The following is a 22,643-nucleotide window of genomic DNA, read 5'->3' as shown; positions in this document are numbered from 1 at the left end:
TTCTGTAGGGCCCTTTGGTGTTTGCAAATTCTTTTAGTTTTTTTGTTTGTTTTTTTGTTTGTTTTGTTTTGTCCTGGAAGCTTTTTAATTTCTCCTTCTGTTTTCAGTGACAGCCTACCTGGATATAGTATTTTTGGCTGTTTTTCTCGTTTAGTGCTCTGAATATATCATGCCAGTCCTTTCTCACCTGCTGGGTCTCTGTGGATAGGTCTGCTGCCAATCTAATATTTCTACCATTATATGTTATAGACCTCTTGTCCCAAGCTGCTTTCAGGATTTTCTGTTTGTCACTAGAGGGTATCATGCTTAGTGAAATAAGTCAATTGGAGAAAGACAACTATCATATGATCTCCCTGATATGAGGAAGTGGAGATGCAACATGGGAGGTTAGTGGGGTAGGAGAAGAATAAATGAAACAAGATGGGATCAGGAGGGAGACAAACCATAAGTGACTTTTAATCTCACAAAACAAACTGAGGGTTGCTGGGGGTAGGAGGGTCGGGAGAGGGGTGTGGGTTTATGGACATTGGGGAGGGTATGTGCTATGGTGAGTGCTGTGAAGTGTGTAAATCTGACGATTCATAGACCTGTACCCCTAGGGATAAAAATACATTATATGTTTATAAAATAAATAAATTAATTAAAAAAAAGAAGAAGTTTTACTATTAGATGACGGGGTGTTGACCTATTTTTATTGACTTTTAGGTGGATTCTATGTGCCTCCTGGATTTTGATGCTTGTTCCCTTCACTGGATTATGGCAATTCTCTGCTATAATTTGGTCCAATATACCTTCTTCCCTGCTCTCTTTTTCTTCTTCTGGGATCCCAACTATTCTAATATTGTTTTGTCTTATGCTATCACTTATCTCTCGAATTCTCCAGTAGTTGTTTATCTCTCTTTTCCTCAGCGTCTTTATTCTCTATCTTTGATCTTCCATATCCCTAATTCTCTCTTCTGCCTCATTTATCCTCATAATAAGAGCCTCCAGTTTTTATTGCATCTCATTAATAGCTTTTTTGATTTCAACTTGGCTAGATTTTAGTTCTTTTATTCCTGCAGAAAGGGATTTTATTTCTCCAGAAAGGGATGATTCTCTGGTATCTTCCATACTTTTTTGGGTCCAGCTAGCACCTTGATAATTGTCATTCTGATCTGTAGTTCTGACATCTTACTAATGTCCGTATTGATTAAGTCCCTAGCCATTGGTACTGCTTCTTGTTCTTTTTTTCTGAGGTGAGTTTTTCCACCTTGCTATTTTATCCAGATAAGAATAGGTGAATGAGGGGCTCCTGGGTGGCTCAGTGGGTTAAGCTGCTGCCTTCGGCTCAGGTCATGATCTCAGGGTCTTGCGATCGAGTCCCGCATCGGGCTCTCTGCTCAGTGGGGAGCCTGCTTCCCTCTCTCTCTCTCTCTGCCTGTCTGTCTGCGTACCTGTGATCTCTCTCTGTCAAATAAATAAATAAAATCTTTAAAAAAAAAAAAAAGAATAGGTGAATGAAAGAATAAAATACTAAAAGAGTAACAATGATCCCAGATAAAGATACACTAGTCAGTTTGGAAGACACCAGAAACTAGGGAGAGAAGAAAGGAGGATTAAAAAAAAAGACTGGCGAGGGGCGCCTGGGTGGCTCAGTGGGTTGGGCCGCTGCCTTTGGCTCAGGTCATGATCCCAGCTTCCTGGGCTTGAGCCCCACATCGGGCTCTCTGCTCAGCAAGGAGCCTGCTTCCCTTCCTCTCTCTCTGCCTGCTTCTCTGTCTACTTGTAATCTCTGTCTGTCAAATAAATAAATAAAAATCTTTAAAGAAAAAAAAAAGACTGGCGAATAGAACAGAGCCACACACCTGATACTGGGTGGATTTCAGTCTGTTAGAAGAAATTGTCTCCCATAATCTTCCGGAAAGGAAATCTCATATATACATATATGTGTGTGTGTGTGTGTGTGTGTGTGTACACACAAAAGAAATCATGGTAAACTCGATGAAGGGATGGAATATGATGGTGGAGATGAAATTTAAAAGGAGTTTTAAAAAAAAGAATTTATTTATTTATTTGACAGAGATCACAAGTAGGCAGAGAGGGAGGCAGAGAGAGAGAGGGGGAAGCAGGGTCCCTGCTGAGTAGAGAGCCCGATGCGGGGCTTGATCCCTGGACCCTGAGATCATGACCTGAGCCGAAGGCAGATGCTCAACCCATTGAACCACCCAGGCATCCCTGAAAGGAGTTTAAAAAAGGAAATAAGTTAAAAAGTTGGTTGAAAAAAGAAAAAAAAAAGAGGAATGAATGTGTTCAAGCTGGACACTAGAACAAAACCATGCACTAGATTTAGGTATATTTTGATCGGTTAGAAGAAACTGTATCCCAAAATTTTAAAGGAAGCAAAACCTGTATGTACACAGAAAATAAGTTTATGTACAATGAAGGGATAGAATATGACTATAACAATTAAAATTAAAAAAATTTTAAAAATGGGTTTGATAAGGTAAAATAGTTTAAGAAGATTAAAATAGAAAAGAGGAAAAATTTTAAAAATAGAATTAGAAAAAAATAAAATTTAAAAAATTTAACTTTGAAAGACTAAATAATCATGGGAAAAAAGCTGTGAGTTCTATGTATTCCATTCTCCTAGCTCTGGAGTTCCACAGTTTTCATTGATCAGTGAACTTGGTCTTGGCTGGGTGTTCTTGCTAATCTTGTGGAGGTGAGGCCCATTGCCATGATCCAAATGTCTTTGCCTGGGGCATAATTGCACTGCCCTTGCTGGGGGCCGGGCTAAGTAATATGCTTCAGTTTGCTCTCATAGTTTTTGTTCCCTCAACACTTTCCGTAGAGCTTTGGAGGATGGAAACAAAAATGGCAGCCTCCCAATCTCTGGCCACTTGTGGCCCCACTCCTTAGTATACCCTCAGAGAAAAGTTATCAGTCCCTCCTGTCTTCCTGTCTCCAGCCATCTCCAAGCTCACCCCTCTGTGACCAAGCATTTCTATCTCTAGTACATGGCTCTGTTTGGAGTCTCCAAACCCAGCAGATTCCTGCAATGTGCTTCCCCTGCCACTCTTCCCAGGGGAGGAAGGAGAGGTATCCCCAGATATGCTACTTATGGGGTCCCTGCTTGAAAAGCAGTAGTCCAGCTGTGCTTCGGGTCACGGTTTAAGGTATCCCTGAGCTGTGAGCCCACTCCTCAGCTCTCTCTCTGTCTCGATCTTCCCAGTTCTGATACCTGGAATCTCCATTGCAGACACCCCTGGTCTTTCTGTTACCCCGTGAGTCCTGAGACCACACTATCCCTGTGAGGGGTCCACCCCTCACTCAGCCTATGGATTGACGTCCCTTAGTGGAGCACACTTCCAAAAGTTTTAATTTTGTGCTCCATTGCTCTCTTACTTGCCAGGAGCTGGCCCCTCCCCCTGTGGACTCTCTTCCCATATATCACTTTGGATTCACTTCTCTGCATGTCCTGCCTTCCAGAATGTGGTCTGTTTTCTGTTTCTAGAATTGCTCCTCTTCCTCTCTTCGATTTCCTGTTGAGTTTGTAGGTGTTCAGAATTGTTTAATAATATCTAGCTTAACTCCTGGGACCAGATGAAATTTAGGTCTCTTACTCCTGCGCTATCTTGCTCCCCCCCCCCCCCCACATAGCTTTTTAAGTTTCCTATAGTGAGCGTGTCTTTTTTGTTGTTGTTCTTAGATTTTATTTATTTGATAGAGAGTGTGCACAAGCAGGGAGAGCAGCAGGCAGAGGCAGAAGGAGAGGGAGAAGCCTCTGCAGGGAGCCCAATGTGGGGCTTGATCCCAGGATCCTGGGATCATCACCTGAGATGAAGGCAGATGATTGACTGGTTGAGTCACCCAAGCATTCTATAGTGTGCATGTCTTAATTTGATAGTAAAAAAAATGATTTAAAATGACTGCCATTTATTTAAGAGGCTCTTATGAATGTTTAGAAGTTCTTTTTCTGCATACTTTTGATTATGGCTGCTCTTTTTATCTACAGAGTTCTCATAGCTCAGAGCTCAAAAGAGTAACTAAAGATGCCTCCATACATTTGTCCTTCTTTTTTGGCTGCTATAACAAATACCACCTCTGGATGGCTTCAAAAACAGAAATGCATTTTCTCACAGTTTTGGAGGTTGGAAGTTCCAGATCAGGGTGAGAGAGAGTTTGGGTTCTGGTGAGAGCTCTTTTCCTGGCTTGCAGATTGCCACCTCCTTGCTGTGTCATCACATGGTCAAGAGCAAGAGAGAATAAGGTCTAGTGTCTCTTCTTATGAGGGCTTCATCCTCATGACCCCATGTAACCCTGATCACTCCTAAAAGTCTCATCTCCAAATACCATCTCATCTCCATCACATTAGGAGTTAGAGCTTCAACATAGGAATTTTAGAGGCATAAAAACATTTAGTCTGGATACTCTTTTCACTCAAACTGGCAAATTTGCTCAAATTGCTCCTAGAATAGAAAAAGACTGGCAGGCTGTACATAAAACATGAGTGATGTTTATATCTTGATAGTAGGATTAGACGGGATTTTCTCCATTTTTTAGGAATTTAAGATGCATTACTTTTATACCTGAAAAAAATAACAGTAAATATTATTTTTAAAGGAAAATGAAGTACTAGAGACTATAACCTTCCATAGTAATCTTGCAGATTTCAGAATTTTTTATTTCATCTTTTTGGGGTTTCCTCAGAATTAATGAAAACGTCTTCAATACTTGGAGCACTTGAATGTTCACATGTAATGGCACTCAATAATAAATTGTTTCTCCTCATTTTCCTTCATTTAATGATGATGACAATGTTAAATCATAATATTAATGATGATTATATTGCCCTGTGAATCATACCATCAAATAGAGTATAGAATATAGGAAATATATGCCATAGAATATAGGAAATTAAAATGGGACATATGCACAAAATTTCGGACAGATGTATTTTTTAGAAAGTATTTCCTATGAGTTAGGTTTAAGTGGAATAGGCCATTCATTGTCTTTAGTTTTGGAACTCTTTATTTAGTCTTTTAGATTTTTTTTAGAAAAGATTTTATTTATTTATTTGACAGAGAGAGAATAGTCTTAGATTCTTGATAATGAATTGGTTAAAAAAATGAGTTAGTTTGTTTTTAGTTAGCATTCAATTACAAATGTACTATCAGCTCTTTGGATTTTTATAATAAAAGGGTAGGTATAGGGTGTCAGGGAGCAAACTTACATTCAAACTTTCATTGTTTTAGTTCAAAGACTGGTTGGGGTTTAACATCTCAGGTCAGGGATAGGTTTTCTCCCCTATAAGAACTCTCTTTCTTCTCTTCTTTTCTTTTCTTTTTTTTTAAGGTTATTTATTTATTTATTTGACAGACAGAGATCACAAGTAGGCAGAGAGGCAGGCAGAGGGAGAGGAGGAAGCAGGCTCCCCGCCAAGCAGAGAGCCTGATGTGGGCCTCGATCCCAGAACTCTGGGATCATGACCTGAGCCAAAGGCAGAGGCTTTAACCCACTGAGCCACCCAGGCGCCCTCTTCTCTTCTTTTCAATGCATCATTTCTTTCAGTGCTCTATCTTGTGTGTAATGTCTGTCATTTCCTTAAAAAAACTCTACGATTGTTTTTTTTACCCCCTCTCAATCCCACATTTGAGTGTAATATTTTTAGTTTATTCAACTCTGTAAGTCATGTGGATTAGAAATGCCCTGCAAGGTAGAAATGTTTTTTTGTCACGAAGGGAGCTGCTTGTAAAATAAACCATGACATTGTGATATTTTATTTTCAGTTGCTCTAAATTTTCAATATTTAGTGTATCAGTCATACTAAATCAGGATTCAGTTATTTAATTTCATTGATGTATGTATTCTAGATAAGAGTCCTTTTCCTCAGTAGATTTTAGTTTCCTTGTCTCTTAGAGTCCAGTTACAAGTTTGCCTTATAAAACCAGGCACAGAGTATACATATGAACAAAGTTTTTTGTTTACAAGTAGACTAGAAATTGTATGCTGGCAAGCTATATCTGAAATTACAAATTTGTCCACTTAAGTGGTGTTTTTTAACACTTTCATCACTGTTTCTTTAGTAATTTGATTTCCAGATATTAGATAAAAATATCGACACTTGATCTTTATTGGGAGCTTAAAAAATAATCTCACAAATGATCCTCACAGAAGTTAAAAATATAAACTGTTCTGAATTTAGGGTTATGACTATACCATAATCAACGTATTACTACCCCCAAAAAACTTTCTGAAATTCTGTTTTGATGATACTGAAAAAACAATTTTCTTTCTTTTTTTTTAACTTTTTTTTTTTGAACAACAGGACACAAAAATTGCTTCATTGGAGAGAAACATAAGGGATCTGGAGGATGAGATCCAGATGTTAAAAGCCAATGGTGTGCTGAACACTGAGGACCGTGAAGAAGAGATCAAACAAATAGAGGTTTACAAAAGTCACTCCAAGTTCATGAAAACCAAGGTATGGTCCAAAGTTATAAACTTTTATACTCTTAATGTGACTGAAAATCAATGATTTACATACATACTTTCCCCAAATACCCACATAACCTGTTTTATATGATATCATCTAATATATGGACAATAAAGAAGAACACAGAAGATTTTTCGTTCAGAAGCATAGATTCCAATATGAGATCAGGGAACATCTTTGTCAAATTTCTACTTACTAAGGTGTTCAAGATTTCTTTTTTCTTTCTTTCTTTTTTTTTTTTTTTAAGATTTTATTTATTTATTTGTCAGAGAGAGAGAGAGCAAGAGCGAGCACAGGCAGACAGAGTGGCAGGCAGAGTCAGAGGGAGAAGCAGTCTCCCTGCGGAGGAAGGAGCCCAATGTGGGACTCAATCCCAGGACGCTGGGATCATGACCTGAGCTGAAGGCAGCTGCTTAACCAACTGAACCACCCAGGCATCTCTGTTCAAAATTTTCTAATGAGTCAGTTTGGTGTCTTGGGAGTTAACATTTATTTTTAGTAGTTTCCTCTCTTCCAAATTTCCCAAGTTTTCATAAGTTTGCTATTTTGCGAAGTTTGCATCATTGCCAAATTTTGGCCCATCCCTAAGAAGATGACTGTCTCCAAAGGTATTGATCTTGGAAGTTAATGTAACTGATTTCAATGGTATGAAGACAGTTTGGTTTTAGTATAGTGCTTAAGGTAGAACTGACTTTGCATTGTAATACTACTGTTTGCTTAAATTATTCAACTTCTTTAAGCCTTAGTTTTATCATCCATGAAATAGGCATAGGATATAGGAAAGTACATTTATCATTAGGTTGGTTTGACAATTCCAAGGGATGATGCATTTAAAGCACTTAGTCCCTGACTAATCCCTAGAAAGCATTCAATAAATGCCAGGCATTGTTATTGATACTGTTATTATTATTTTTATATTATTATTATTTTTAAAGATTTTATTTATTCATTTGAAAGTAGATGGAGAGAGCAAAAGGAGAGGGAAAAACAGAGTGAGGCTGAACAGGCAGCCTGATGAAGGGCTTGATCCTAGGACCTGAGATCACAACCTGAGCCAAAGACAGAGTCTTTTTTTTTTCTTTTTAATTTTTTATTTTTATTAAACATATAATATATTTTTATCCCCCGGGGTACGGGTATGTGAATCACCAGGTTTACACACTTCATAGCACTCACCATAGCACATACCCTCCCCAATGTCCATAACCCCACTCCCTTCCCTCAACCTCCCTCCCCCCAGCAACCCTCAGTTTGTTTTGTGAGATTAAGAGTCACTTATGGTTTGTCTCCCTCCCAATCCCATCTTGTTTCATTTATTCTTCTCCAAAGGCAGATTCTTAATCAACTGAACCATCCAGGCGCCCTCATAGTGTTATTATTATTGGTATCTTTAGCTGTGGAATATTTATACAACATAATTATTGTAACCTAGTCCATTAATTTCTATTGGTATTGCCAGTTTTAAAGAATTTAGTTTGTTACTTTCAAATTAAACAAACTTTGGGCTACAAATGAACTGAACATCTAAATATCTATTATTTTGATACATGCATAATTACTTAATTTTTGAATAGCCCCAAGTAGGTCTTTTGAGACTTTGGGAAGCTTTTATTTATCCCTGGATTGAAATTATTTTGCTTTTGAAATAATAATCGCAACAATTAAAATTCTTTTTTCTTGTTTCTACCATGTACTCTTAAACACCCTGTTATTGTTCCAGGTTTGACTTTTGTTTATTGCCTTATAAAATGCAGAAGGGGTAAGAGTTCTATGAGGAAGTAGTAGAAGTGGAGAGAGGAAATATTGAAATGGTGGTATGATTTTTATCATTGTGATATACATGCATACTCATTGCAGAGAATTTGCAAATCACAGAGAAGAAGTAATACATAACATCTACTTCACCATGTCTATGTGTGTGTGTATGTGCATTTCTCTAGAGGAAAAACAAAAATTTTGCTTACTTTTGCTACCTTTACATTTGTAAATTGATGTTGAGATTATGTCAAAAGTTTAGATGAAGGAGTAGAGTGAGATCTGAGGAGAATGTCCATTGGGTTTGAATGTCACCTTTTCCTTTCCTTTCAGGGAGTTCCACAAGATGCAAAGGGGGCTTCCCTGTTCAGCCCTCTCTTCCAATTTCTTTTTTGTAGTCCTTCCCCCTCAGAAAGTTGAGCTGAGGTGTAGCAAGACCAGTGGTAGGGTGGCCTGTTGACCAAACAATGACCATTCATTCTGGGATTAAGCTATGAAGATAAGCGTGAACTCATAACGTTTGGGCAGAATTATTGTTTTGGCTTAAACTTTTCCTCCCTGTCCTGTCATTCAACAGTGGGAGATAGTTCTTTTACAGCTAAAAATACCATGAAATTTATTTAGGTAAATAAAACATTCAGCAAATAGGCCTTTATTACCTGCCAGGTGTCTGAGAGACCATTGGTCTTTGAGTTTGTTTTAACTTTTAATGTTTGGTTACTTTTTAGAATTCCAAAAGTTGTCAGGTCAGAAGGATGTTTGAGGAGAGAAATGGAGTAAGATGGAAGAGTATAGACACATAAAGTGGACTCTGGCCAATCTCTAGCCTGTCATTGCTAGTTGCATGGTCTTGAAGAGTAACTTATGTTACTCAGCCACTTTGTTCTTCTACAAAATGGGGCAACATGACAAACCTTAGTGGGAGACTCACAGGCTTAAATGAAATAATGTAACTAAAATGCTTGGTTCAAAAAAGTAGCTAATAATTATCCCCATTTTTATTAAAGAAGTATAAGCAAACAATAATAATAATATCAATAATAATAATAATAATAATAAATGTTGTATTTGACTTGATTAATGGGGAAAATTGATTTCTAAGAATACAAATAAAAACAAGATTTTATAAAGTCATGCAGAAGTCCCGTACAGACTGATAAAGATAGCAAAAAGTATTAGTCAGAATTAATTTTTTATATCTTTTCCATTGAAAGAATGTTCTTATTGGATTAACTCTTAACATTCATTGTTTATACTTTCTATCATTACTTCAATTGCTTATTTTTCTTATTTCTGCTTTGAGAGGAGAGGATGGATATGGTTGAGCCGGTCTCTGAAGACATAGCTACTTAAAAAAAATAAAAACAAAACAAAAAACATAGCTACTGCTAAACATTTTAGTCCTGAGTGCTTGTGTTTTGTGATTTTTGGGATCCTGGAGGCTGTGTGAACTGATTCCAGTCAGGTGAATCACTTGTCATGGAATTTATTAAATTTTAGAGGCATGGATTGATGTCCTCTAAAATTAGATTATTAACATAGTTTATGGTCTGTTGTGGCCTATCTGGATAACTTTTTTAAAAAAATATTTTATTTATTTGACACAGAGAGAGAGAGAGAGAACAAGAAGGGGGAGCAGCAGGCAGAGGGAGAAGCAGGTTCTCTGGTGAGCAGGGACCCTGGTGAATGGCTCAATCCCAGGACCCTGGATCATAACCTGAGCCAAGAGCAGACACATAAGCAACTGAGCCACCCAGGCACACCTGGATAACTTTTCTACAAGATTTATATGAATATGTTGCTTGTCAACATTATTAGAGATAACTGAAGGGTTAATTTTTGCAATAGTTGGTTGTACACACTGATAGAATAATTGTTTAGTTCATCATTACAGTCTTTGAACTCTTTCACTTGCACAGAATTGTATGGATAAAGCTTTTAATGGTGGATTTTTGAGCTCTGTGGTTCCCAAAGACTTATTAAACCTTGTTTTTAGCACATGACATTGAGGTAGCTACTGAAGGGCTCTAAAAGTAGTGCATATTCAAAATGTTTCTCACTTCAAAGCCAATTCTGACCACTTAATTGGGAAAGTAAGAAATGTCCTGGACAAACTACCCTGAAGATTTGATGAGAGGAGAGTTTACTTCTGGATGGAGTAATACAAGTAGTTTAAGTTTGCTTAGTGGTTTTTTGTTTTTGTTTTTTTTTTTGTTTGTTTGTTTGTTGTTTTTGTTTTTTGTGGGTTTTTTTGGTCTAAATAACCAGATTGGCAAAATAGCAATGACAGGTCTGGTTGAGGAATGCAAACTCAAATCAGTGACTGAGCAAACCAAGAAGGGTAAGTAAAAATACTGTCCCACCCCAACCCCACACAGAAGAGGAAGTGGGAAGAACTCCATTCAATGGAAATGGCAGGTTTTCCAAAAAAGGAAGGAAATGTTAGATTTCAAATGCAAACACCTAGAGGCTCGGAAGCTTACCTGGGGGAAATAGAAATGTAATTGTGAAACTCAAGGGTTTAGTGAGGCAGTGATAGAAGTGGAAATTAGAAAGCGACTTTGGATCTGGACTAGCAAAAAAAATGCAGGCATAGTTGACTTTAGAAATTGTTACAGTTTATACAGACTCAGAGTCCTGGTAGAACATTTCAGAAATTCTTCTGAGATCCTGCCTAAGGAGGGGAATGGAAATCTAGGAACCAAATCTGAAATTACAGCAAAATATTGTTACTTCTTCTTGCTGTTTGTGATGAATATGTAGAAAGCTTTTAAAAGAGCCTGGAGAACTTCTTTTTTACTTGGTGTTTTGGAAGGGTGCCTTCAGAGTGATAACTGTTTGCAAAGGCAGCAGCCTTGGAGGTGGTCTTTCATCTGAGTATTTCTCAATAGAGGTCTAAAATGATTTCTATCATGGTTCTAAATAAAAATAAAAAATAAGTAAAAAAAACATCCAACTTGATCATGAAAAAAGCTCCTAAAATTAGATAAACACATATTTACATTCTCATTTGACTTTTTTTTTGAAATTTTAATCAAAAATTGTTTTTATAACCCATTGACTGATAAAATTGACTTAAAATTTGATTGCTCTTCATTGACAGAGCATGACCTCAAATCAATCTCAATATATAATTGTTCCAAGTAGGTAATAAATGTAGCTAATAATAATTATGTATGTGAAGTCATTTCTAGATATAAAAGTTTGTTGAAATAGATAATTTTAAATGTTTCAATGAAAAATTAAAATAGAAACAGTGTTGTGAAATGTGAAGGGAGTGCTGCTTGCATTAGTTATTAAAATGAGTAAAGCATGTAGGTTTGGAGGGAAAGGAAGTGTTTTAAATGGCCCTGTGAAATGGCATGCACCTCCATTTTGATGCTGAACAGATGACTAGGACTGGTAGGACCTCTTGAAAGCTTTGTGATTAAATTAAGTAGAAGTGAAGACCCAAATTGCTTTTATAAATATGATGTCATAGAAAAACTGTGACATAACATGTTTGCAAAGGTGGAAGGTGAATTGCAAAAATGTAAAAGTATAGTTTAGAGTCTCAACTTGTGCACAGGCACAAATACAAGACATAGTTGGCCAGGATGGAAATCTTTAATCCCTTTGGCACATGCACGTTTTCCCTGAGAACTGAGATTCAATCCTGAAAACTTGGAGGACTCAGACTGTGCAGACAGAATCTATGAGGCCATGAGTTACCTTCAGAGCACTGTTAAGCCTTTAAGAATGGAATGTACCATATAAATAATTGTTTTTCTGTAGGGAAAGAATGATGGCATCCCCTATTCCATACAAGGCTTTGTTCCTAATGTAACACATTTTTCATCTACTGATCTCAGTACTTCTGTATTAGTCACTCCCTCTGTTTTAGGAGTTTGACACCACTCTGCTGTCCTAGAGCTCCTCTTTTATTCTGAATTTGTAACACATTTTCTTATTAACCTCTGAAGGATTACAAACCTCATAACCCAAACTGCATGATAATAAGCATATCACTTTCTAGACATGAGGGCCATATCTGCAGTGAAAAAGAAGCTGTTTTCCTTGGCAAGGGAGTGTTTTAAGGGTGTTGGTTGTGTCACAGACGTAAGCGGTGGAAGAACTTTCAGACGAGATGAAGTGTTCCTGATGTCCACATGGACTTCATATAAAGCGTGTGATGTAATTCCTATTGGCTTTTCTTCTTGCCATCACTGAGACAGACCTTCCCCAGCCTCAGTTCTCATGTATGTTCGATTGCATCACTTTCCATTTTTATTGAGTTTATGGCTATAAAAGAAGCAAAAAGCATATTTTTATGGACGAATATGATTTTCTACCCTGTAACTATATTCCCCTTAGAAAAGCCCTTTTCTGTTATTGTCTGTGTAAAATATTTATTTGAAATTTACCTCATGGCAGTGATGGTCTGAAAACTATTTAAAGCAACTGTCTATTTAATATTTATAGGCTGAAATAGTTCTATCATTATCAGTCTATTTTTATTGAATAAAGTAGGTGTATGTAGAACTTGTCATGTTCTTCCTTCCTATTAAATACCACTCTGTTGATCAACTTAATTTCATTCAAATTCCTCTCTTAATACCCCATTCCCACACTAAATTTCTACCCTGATACTTGTAGAAGTTAGCTCAAATCATTTTTTTATACTATAAACATCATCTTTGCTTAAGCATATAAAGTTCAAAGTTTTTTTTTAAGCTTTATTTTAAGATGAATCAGTTTCATATGTGGAATCAACTCTATACTGTGCTGGCAGCTACAACTGCATGTGATTTAGAACCATACCCCACGTGAAGAATGCTGATCTTGCTGATCACAACAGATTTTATTTCCTTTATAATTTTAGTTAATCTTAATCCAGATTTTCCCCCTTTTTAATTTATACTCTGTTCTTGTTGTATGAGAGAGAGAGAGAAAGAGGGAAAGAGAGAAATTACTTTTATTACAGGTGAAAATGATCATAGACTCATGATTCATTAAATTATAAAGAAGAAATGTGTTTCATGGATTTCATCTACCTGATCCGTGCCACCATCTGTTCACACATACCCAGAGCATATTGATAATCAATCACAACTCTTTTTCAGTGCATCTTTAAACATATTCAGAATCCTTCTCAAGACTGCTGGTCACTACCAAATCTCTATATTTGGCAAGTAAGATAAAACCCATTTCTCCCCTGCTCTAGTCTGACTTCATCCTGCAAATGGGATTCCACCTCAACCTTTCTAGTGAGTTGCACAACCTGAACAATTCCAAAAAAGGGGGTCCTATTTATTTGTAAGCATCCTACTCTGTTCATTCTCAGCAGTTATTGTCAGCAAATTTGTTCTTTTTTATGCCACATTTAGTTTTGAAAAGAACAAAAAATGTTGGATAAAATATATTTTCAAAACATATATTTTATTTTATTTTAAGATTTTTTAAAAAATTCATTTGACAGACAGAAATCACAAGCAGGCAGAGAAAGAGGAAGGGAAGCAGGCTCCCTGCTGAGCAGAGAGCCTGCCACCAGGCTGGATCCCAGGACCCTGAGATTATGACCTGAGCTGAAGGCAGAGGCCTTAACCCACTGAGCCACCCAGGTGCCCCTAAAACATATATTTTAAAATGTACTTATAGGGATGCCTGGGTGGTTCAGTTGGTTAGGTAACTGCCTTCGGCTCAGGTCATGATCCTGGAGTCCTGGGATTGAGTCTCGCATCGGGCTCCCTGCTCAGCAGGAAGTCTGCTTCTCCCCCTGACCCTCCCACTTCTCATGCTCTTTCTCTCTCTCTCATTATCAAATAAATAAATGAAATCTTAATAAAATGTACTTATGAACTCTCAAGTCAGAAAAAAATCTCAAGAGCCAAACTAAGCCAAAGCAGGGGGCTGGAGTGATAACAGAACACTGGTTCTATCTTCTTATTGGCATTTCCTAGACAGGTGAACTTAAGCATTCGTTTCTACAGTTATGGGAACATTGAAGGAAAGAGATAGAAGCCTGAGTCTGTTGAAGATGAAGAGTCAAATAGGAATTCCACTACCACTATCACATTAAACTGGGGTCCCAGAGACTCTTATTACAGGATAAACTAAAAACCTTCCCAGTGTGCTTTCCTCCCACCTATATTAGGGGAATCCAGGGAAAATGACCTATTTTAAGACTTTGAGCCAAGTGAAAGTTAAAAAAAAACGAGCTTTAAGAATCCATAACCACAGAGGGCTCTTGCACAGATGTGCAGAATAAGGTGATCCAAAAACTTCAAGTAAAGAATGGAGTTTAATGGGGCCCTTAGTGGATAGTGCCCCAGGTACTGGCAGAGACAAAAGCTCTGAAGGGCCACAAGTTCAACTTAGACCTCAAAGTTTTTCTCCAGATAAAGTTCTAAAAAACATGAGTCACAGAAAAAATTTTTTAAAAATCACAAAACCGGACAGAAACCAAACTGTCATAATTGATAGCTGGTACAAAGAATAAACAGCCGAACTAAAAGGCAAGGACGTCAGAAATGGGAATTTCAAGACACACACTATGAAATAAGTATGTTTAATATGTTTAAGTAAATAAAATAGAGGATTGAAAACATGAATAAGGGTCAAGAAACTACAAGAATGCCAAGCATATTTAAAGAGAACCCCCCAATATGTCTAGATATGGGAAAATATAAAAATGGAAATTTAAGTTTAATGACTAGGTTTAATTTCAGGGTGATCGTAGCAGAGAAGACTTGTAATGAACTAGAAAATAGAGTAGAATAAAGTAAATAAAAAGAAATACATGAAACATATGTTAAGATACATAGAAGACAGAATAAGAAGGTCTGGCATATGTTTAATCAGAGTTCAGAAGGAAAGAGAGGTGGGGAGTGGGGACAGAGTCACTACACTGAAGACATATTTGAAGAACAGAAAGCAGAGAATTTTCCAAAACTGCTACAGGTACCAGTCCATAAAATCAGGAAGCTCAGAGTACCCCAGAGAGGATAAATAAAAAGAAATCTGTTTGCATGAGAGTAAAGCCATCAAATCTCAGATGCAAAAATAAAAAGGTTTTTAAAAACAGAACACCTGTCTGAAGAAGATACAGTAATGACTTATGAGTAAATTAAAACATGCTTAATATCATTAGTCATTAGAGAAATCAAAACCACAATGAGGTATTACTTCATACCCACTGGAATGGCAATAATTAAAAAGACGTACTAACAAGTGTTGGTGAGAATATGATGAAATTAGAACCCTCATATATTGCTAGTGGGAACATAAAATGGTACATTTTGGAAAACATATCATATGACCCAGCAATTCCACACCTATATATACACCCAAGAGAAATAAAAATGTTATGTTCACACAGACTTGCATATGAATATTCTTAGGAGCATTATTCATAATAACCAGAACATGGAAACAACCTGAGTGTCCCCCTCAGCTGGTAAATGGATAGACAAAATGTGGTATATTCATTCAGTATAATATTTATTACTCAACAATAAAAAGGAATGAAGTACAGATACATACTCCAACATGGATGAATCTTGAAACATTGTGCTATGTGAGAGAAGGCAGTCACAAAGTATGTATATTGTAAGATTCCATTTATATAAAATTCCTAGAATAGACAGAAAGTAGATTATTAGTTGCCTAGGTCTGGGGTTGGAAGGTGGAAAATATGGAGAGTGACTTCTAATTGTTACTAGGTTTCATTTTGGGATGAAGCAAATGATCTAAATTGTGATTATGATGGTTGCACAATTCTGTTGATATACTAAAAACCATCATTTCTACTCTTGAAGCAGTTGAACTGTATAGCATATAAATTATATTTCAATAAAACTATTTAAAAAGGCAGCTAATGGAAGAAAGTCCCAATACCTATAAAGCAATGAATTTGGAGTGATAGCTTGACTTCTTAATAGCTTTTGTTAGCCAGAAGATGGCTGAGAAAAGTATCTCTTAACCTAGAAAATTTCTTTTAATAATGAGCAATAATATTTTAAAAAGTTGTTGGGATATTTTTAGATAAAAATTGAGTTTGCCACCAATAAAATCCTATTAAAAGAATTTTAAATGTTGGATTTTAGGCAAAAGGAGATTTCTGACAGTATCTGAGATGCAGGAACAAGTAACAAATAAAGTTAGTGATGAATGTGGGGGTAAATCTAAACAAACACAGACTGTAAAAAAGTAATGATGAATTAAAAACAAAATAGGGAAGAACTGAAATACATGACAGTAATGTAGATTACTACATTACTGTCAAGGGGATGGTGGCTGAACTTAAAGCGTCTTAAGATCCTTCTGTTATTCAGAAAGAATGTAAGCATAGGTTGACTTTAGACTTAGGTAAACCATGTATCAGAAAATCTACTGGACTTAAAATATTAAATATGATGAGTGAATAAAAAATGTAAGTATGCTATACTTTCTAGGGTAGTAACCTAAGGATTAGAAATAAATGAAATAAACATAAAATAAATATAAATAAAGGTATAACTTTTAAATGAGTAGAGGCAAAAAAAGAATAAAAAATGGAATTGGAAAAAAATTCTTTCAAAAGGCAAGAATTAAAAGAGAAGTAATAGAAATGGCAGTATATTTAGAAAGCACAAGGTAAGATGGTTGAAATAAAATCACATATATCTGTAATGATAATAAATGCTCCATTTAATTTTATCAGGATAAAAGAATCTGGGTATATGCTATTACAAGAGACATCTACAACATAAAGTTAATGATACATTGAAAGTGAAAAAAAGATACACCAACCGAATATTAACTTAAGAAAGGTGTCATAGACTTTATGGCAAGGAAACCATTTTCAAGCCAATAAATATAGCAAGGAAACCATTTTCAAGCCAATAAATATAGATTATTGCACTCAGTAATTTTTTAGATACAGATTCTTTTCTAGTAGACAGTATACAAAGCACATTTATGATAACTGATCACATACTCTGTCATAAAGCAATCACACCAATTTCAAATGATTAGTATCAAACAGACCTTATCCTCTATTCACAAAGCAAACAAGCAAGAAAAAACACAAAGATAACTAGGAAACATCCATATATAAAAAAATATATATATATTTTAAAGATTTTATTTATTTATTTGACAGAGATCACAAGTAGGCAGAGAGGCAGGCAGAGAGAGAGGGAGGGAAGCAGGCTTCCTGCTGAGCAGAGAGCCTGACTCGGGGCTCGATCCTAGGACTCTGGGATCATAACCTGAGCCGAAGGCAGAGGCTTTATTTAACCCACTGAACCATCCAGGCACCCCAACATCCATATATTTTTAGAGTAAGAAGCAAATTTCTGAATTATTTGTGAGTTGAAGAATAAATAATAACGGAAGTCAGAAAATATTTATGATGGAATAAAAATGTCAATACTACATATCAAGCTAAAATGTTACAGGGAAATTTATAGTTTTAAAACACATATATGGAAAGAAAAAGGAGTGAAAATTAGTGAGATAAGTATCCAACCAAAGAAAGCAGTAGGAAGGAAATTAAAAAAATAAGCACTCAAATTAATGAAATAGAAAATAAGAATGTTCGGGGTGCCTGGGTGGCTCAGTCATTAAGTGTCTGCCTTCTGCTCAGGTCATGTTCCTAGGGCCCCGGGATTGAGTCCCAGGTAGGGCTTCCTTTTTGGCAGGGAGTCTGCTTTTCCCTCTGCCTCCCCTTCCCCCTGCTTGTGATCTCTCTCTCTCTCTCTCTCTCATGTGTTCTCTCTCCCAGATAAATAAATACAATCTTAAAAAAAAAAAAAGAAAGAAAGAAAGAAAAGGAAAGAATAATGTTGGATGATCGACACAGCCAAAATTGGCTCTTTGAAGAGATTATTTAATGTGACATGCCTCTGCAGAGCCGCATCAAAGAAAAGAGTAAAATTAAAGAATATTAGGAATGAAATAGAAGAGTCATAGATGCCATAGGTATTGAAAGATAAATGGGTTTTATGAAAATTTTTCTGCTAAGTAATGGTGAATATTTAGATAAAATGAAAAATTCTTAGGAGAAAAAACTTATTATCAAAATTGACTCAAATAATTAGAAACACAAATATTTCTATAACCATTAAATAGATGAAGTAACGGGGCGCCTGGGTGGCTCAGTGGGTTAAAGCCTCTGCCTTCGGCTCAGGTCATGATCCCAGGGTTCTGGGATCGAGCCCCACATCGGGCTCTCTGCTCGGCAGGGAGCCTGCTTCCTCCTCTCTCACTCTCTGCCTGCCTCTCTGGCTACTTGTGATCTCGCTCTCTGTCAAATAAATAAATAAAATCTTAAAAAAAAAAAATAGATGAAGTATGTAACAGTCTTCGGAGAAAGAAAATACCAGCTTTTCTGGTGATTTCTAAATGAAAGTTAACAGTAAGAAAATTTCAGTTTTACACAAACGATTTCGGAACACATTAAAAGAGTGAGCACTCCATTTAGAAGGCAAACTTGGTACTAAAACCTGATGAGGACAGCACAAAATGGGAAAATTACAAACCAGTCTTATCCATAAACATAGATGAAAGATCCTGACAAAATATTAGTAAACTGAATCCAGTAACATATAAAAATATAATACATCATGACCAAGTGGGATTTTTCATAGTTGTGCAAGGAGAGCTGAGTATTTTAAAAATTCATTAATGTAATTCATTTCAATAACATATTAAAGGTGAAAAAATGTGATAAATCATGAGAAGCAGAAAAAATGTTTATTAATATTAAGCATTCCTTAATGATTAAAAAAAACAACTCTTGGCAAAGTTGTAATAAAAGGGAACTTCCTGTAACTTAAGAGTGCCTATAAAAAGCTAAAGCAAACATCAAACTTAATGATGAAACACTGAAATTCTTGCCTTCAAGACCAGGAACAAGGTGAAAAGGAGCCACAGTTTCTTCTAGATCTCTCTGTCTTTCTACATGGCCTGTCCATGTGGCTGGTATGGCCTTTATAGCATCATGGTCAGAGGGTGGCTGGATTTCTAACATGGTGGCCGGCTTCCAGCTGGAGGAGACTAAATGTGCCTGTTCTCCTACAGACAAGGACCAGAACTAACACTTTGGCTGCATTTACTGGTTGAAGCAATCCACAGTTTAGCCTAGGTTCAAGAGGAGAGTAAACAGACTCCACCTTTAGTTGTGAGTAAAACATGTGTGTATAAGCAGGAAGAGCTTGGTGGCAGTCCTCTTTGGAGATCATCTACCATAACTATCAGCCTGGTAAAAATGTAGAAGTCTGGTGACACAAGATGTTGACAACGATGTGGAGTGATTGGCACACTTACACACTCCTTGTGATCTCAATATGAGTATAACAGCATTGGTAAACATTTTAGTGTTATCTAGTAAGGTTAAAGATGTGCATACTATGTAGTCCAGCAATTTAACTCCTAGATCATTTTTCTATGTGTACCAGGTGATATATATATAAGAACATTCAGAATAGCAATTTTTGTTCTAGCAAAACACCTGGAAACCAACCAAAATGTCTATTAACAGCAGAATGGGCAAACAAATTGTGGTGCAGTCTTATAACAGAATTCTGTACTTCAGGGAAAATGAGCAAATTGTATGTACAATAACATGATTTAATCTTTAGGACATAAGATTGAGTAGAAAAAAGCTAGGTACTAAAAAAATACACAGAACAAATGAAGTTTAAAGACAAAAAACATATGTAATAACAAGCAAGGGAATGACAAACACACAATTTAGGGTGGTAATTATTTCTGCATTAAGAGAGAAGAAAGAAATGGGTTAGGATATAGATAATCCTAATGATCTTTTTTGGTGATTTGAATGATGAATGTTTCTCATATTATTTTTCCTTATACTTTCTATAATTTTATGTTCTTTTGTGTCTTTTCAGTATTTAATATAAACAAAAAACCTTTAATACTTTTTTGGAGGTGGGAGTGAGGATTCTTTTTTTTTTTTTTTTTTTTTTTTTTGCCAAATGATTGCTTTGAATGATCATTTCCACTGTTGAGTAGCAGAGAAGGACCAGGGTATGTCTCGGGTTAGTTACCTTATTTAGCAACCTGTTGCCCCTTCTGAGGATCTTGGTGAATAATTTATATTGCTTCATGGATGAGGAGTGGATCTGGCTAGGAAGCCTTCATTCCACTGTGACTCTTGGTCCACAGTGAGATGGAAGGTGGAAGACAGTTTGCTGACCTTACTTTTCTGTTTATTATGCTCTTGACTACCTTTATAGAGCCTCTGCAGCCTCTAAGAACTTCCAAGGCCTTCTTTTCAGGCAAACTTGTTGGTTTGCCTTGTTGAATTAATGATCATTAGCTGTTGAAAATTAAGAGAAATCAGCAGCTCACAAATGTAAAGAGTAGCAATGTGGCTTCTAATTTCTTGCAATATTGTTGTTTCACAGATTGATCAGCTGAAGCAGGAACTTTCAAAGAAGGAGTCAGAACTTCTTGCCTTACAAACAAAGCTTGAAACCCTTAGCAATCAAAATTCAGATTGCAAGCAACACATTGAAGTGCTTAAAGAGTCGCTTACTGCCAAAGAACAGAGGGCTGCCATCCTTCAGACCGAGGTAAGGCACTGTTTCAGGATTCCAGGCAGCAGACGTTGAGTTGATAGAAAATATCCTACCTGGACAGCTTTCTTTAGAAGATCCCTTATCCAACCCCCTGGGGCCAGATGTGTTTTGGATATCAGATGTTCCAGGGATTTTGGAAAGGTAAGATCCATATCACAGATTGCATAACACTCGCAGTGGGGATATAGCAACACCCTATAACAAACAAATGACTATTTCTGCAGAAAAAAAAATTGCTCACACTAAAGTAGGGTAAATAAAAACTGTGTGAGTAGCATCCTATTAGTTCATGTCAGGTTGTGCCACCCCAAAAGAGTTTGTTTTACACTGGATTTTTTTTTTTTTTTCATTTTTCAGAGTTTTTGGATTTGGGAACCATAAATAAATGGTTGGATCTATAATGGTATTATCAAAATCATGAAAAAGTTGCAATGTCATTTGCCTTACTTGCTGTGTATCTGTATAGGTCCCTCTCTGTGATTCGAGGGGTTTCTTACTTCCTAAAGAGTATCCTCAATTTTAAAGATTCTTTTACCTATTGAAGAAAGTTGATATTTGTGTTGAGTTTTTTTAAAAGAAATATTGGTTTGTTACTTCTTATTCATACTTAGAAGAAAACCAAATACATGTTACTATCCTATTTCCTTGCTTCTCTTCATTGAGTTATATCTTTGGGCTTGCTAAGAAAAGCAAAACACAAGCTAGTTATGTAAGTAAAACAGCTGCCAGAAAATAAATTATTGCATGTGGACAATAGCAAAGAATGTGGTGAATCTCCCTGATTTGGGGGGTTAAGGCTGATTTGTGGTTTCTGTGGGGGAAGGCAGTCTAATTGAGTTGCACTTGTGCTCTTTAAGCCATGCCTTCATAATTGTGTGTGGGGAGGTTTAGATTTTCCTTGGATTTAAGGGGGCCATTGAGTAGGCCTATGCCCTCAGTCAAGGTGCAGCAGAGTGTCTTGAGGTGAAAGGAAACAACCTCCAGATTGGATGGGTCTTGGCATGTGTGTGACTCAGCCCCTGTGCACTTGACCCTGGCTCGTAGGCCGTTGTTTGATCACTGTAAACCAAAATGGTCACATTGACCTCAGTGATGTAGATATTTCACATTTAAGAAACATCATTTTCAGTTCTGTGTGGTTTCATTGGGAAATTAGAAGCACGGATATTTTATTTTACACGGTTAAAATTTGAGCTCTGCCATAAATTGGAAGACAGCTTGTATCTCTCTTGAAGAAGCTACAGTGTATCTAGTCCAGAACTGTGCCAATACTGTAGCCACTAGCCACAGGTGGCCAATCAAACTTAACTGAAATTATGTAAAATTTAAAATGTAGTTTCTTAGACACACTAGCCATATTTGAAGTATTTAATAGTCACATGTGGCTAGTGACTTGTGTATGAGAAAGTAAGCCATACAACATTTCTGCTATCTGGCACTTATCTAAATAGGGGTTAAAAACTATGGCTTATGGGACAAAGCCCACTTACTGCATTTCTTTATCAATAAAGGTTTATTAGAACACAGCCATACCCCGTCATCTGTGTGTTGCCTTTGGCTCTTTTGGGGCATCAGCAGCAGAATTTAATAGTGGCAGAGGCCATCTGGTCCTTAAAGTTGAAAATATTTACTTTCCAGCCCTTTATAGAGAAAGTTTGCCAAGCCATGGGATTGTGATTTTGTGGGAAGAAGGTTGAGTGGGAATTGAAATGTCCTCTTCCTACCAGTTGTAGTCTGAACAGGACCAGATAGTTTGCTGAGCCCTGTTGTAGAACAAGGGTCAATTTGTTTTCACAGTGATTATTCACAACACTTGGTTGTCTTGGGTTGGCAACGACACAAGCATT

General features: G+C 36.6%; 1 protein-coding gene across 8 annotated transcripts in view; it reads left to right on the top strand.

Moving 5' to 3' along the window:
- The window catches only part of ERC2 (ELKS/RAB6-interacting/CAST family member 2), a 932,553-nt gene that overhangs the window by 312,306 nt on the left and 597,604 nt on the right, over positions 1–22,643 (top strand). For all 8 annotated transcript variants that reach the window (XM_059161221.1, XM_059161225.1, XM_059161223.1 and 5 more), the window contains 2 exons: positions 6,308–6,463; positions 20,623–20,790. In XM_059161221.1, the coding sequence (XP_059017204.1) occupies positions 6,308–6,463; positions 20,623–20,790 (324 nt within the window). The remainder of the gene's footprint in view (positions 1–6,307; positions 6,464–20,622; positions 20,791–22,643) is intronic.

The sequence above is a fragment of the Mustela lutreola genome, chromosome 2, assembly GCF_030435805.1.
Source record: "Mustela lutreola isolate mMusLut2 chromosome 2, mMusLut2.pri, whole genome shotgun sequence".
NCBI lineage: Eukaryota > Metazoa > Chordata > Mammalia > Carnivora > Mustelidae > Mustela > Mustela lutreola.
Note: the sequence above shows the minus strand (reverse complement) of the source record. Positions and strands in the feature narration are given on the sequence as shown.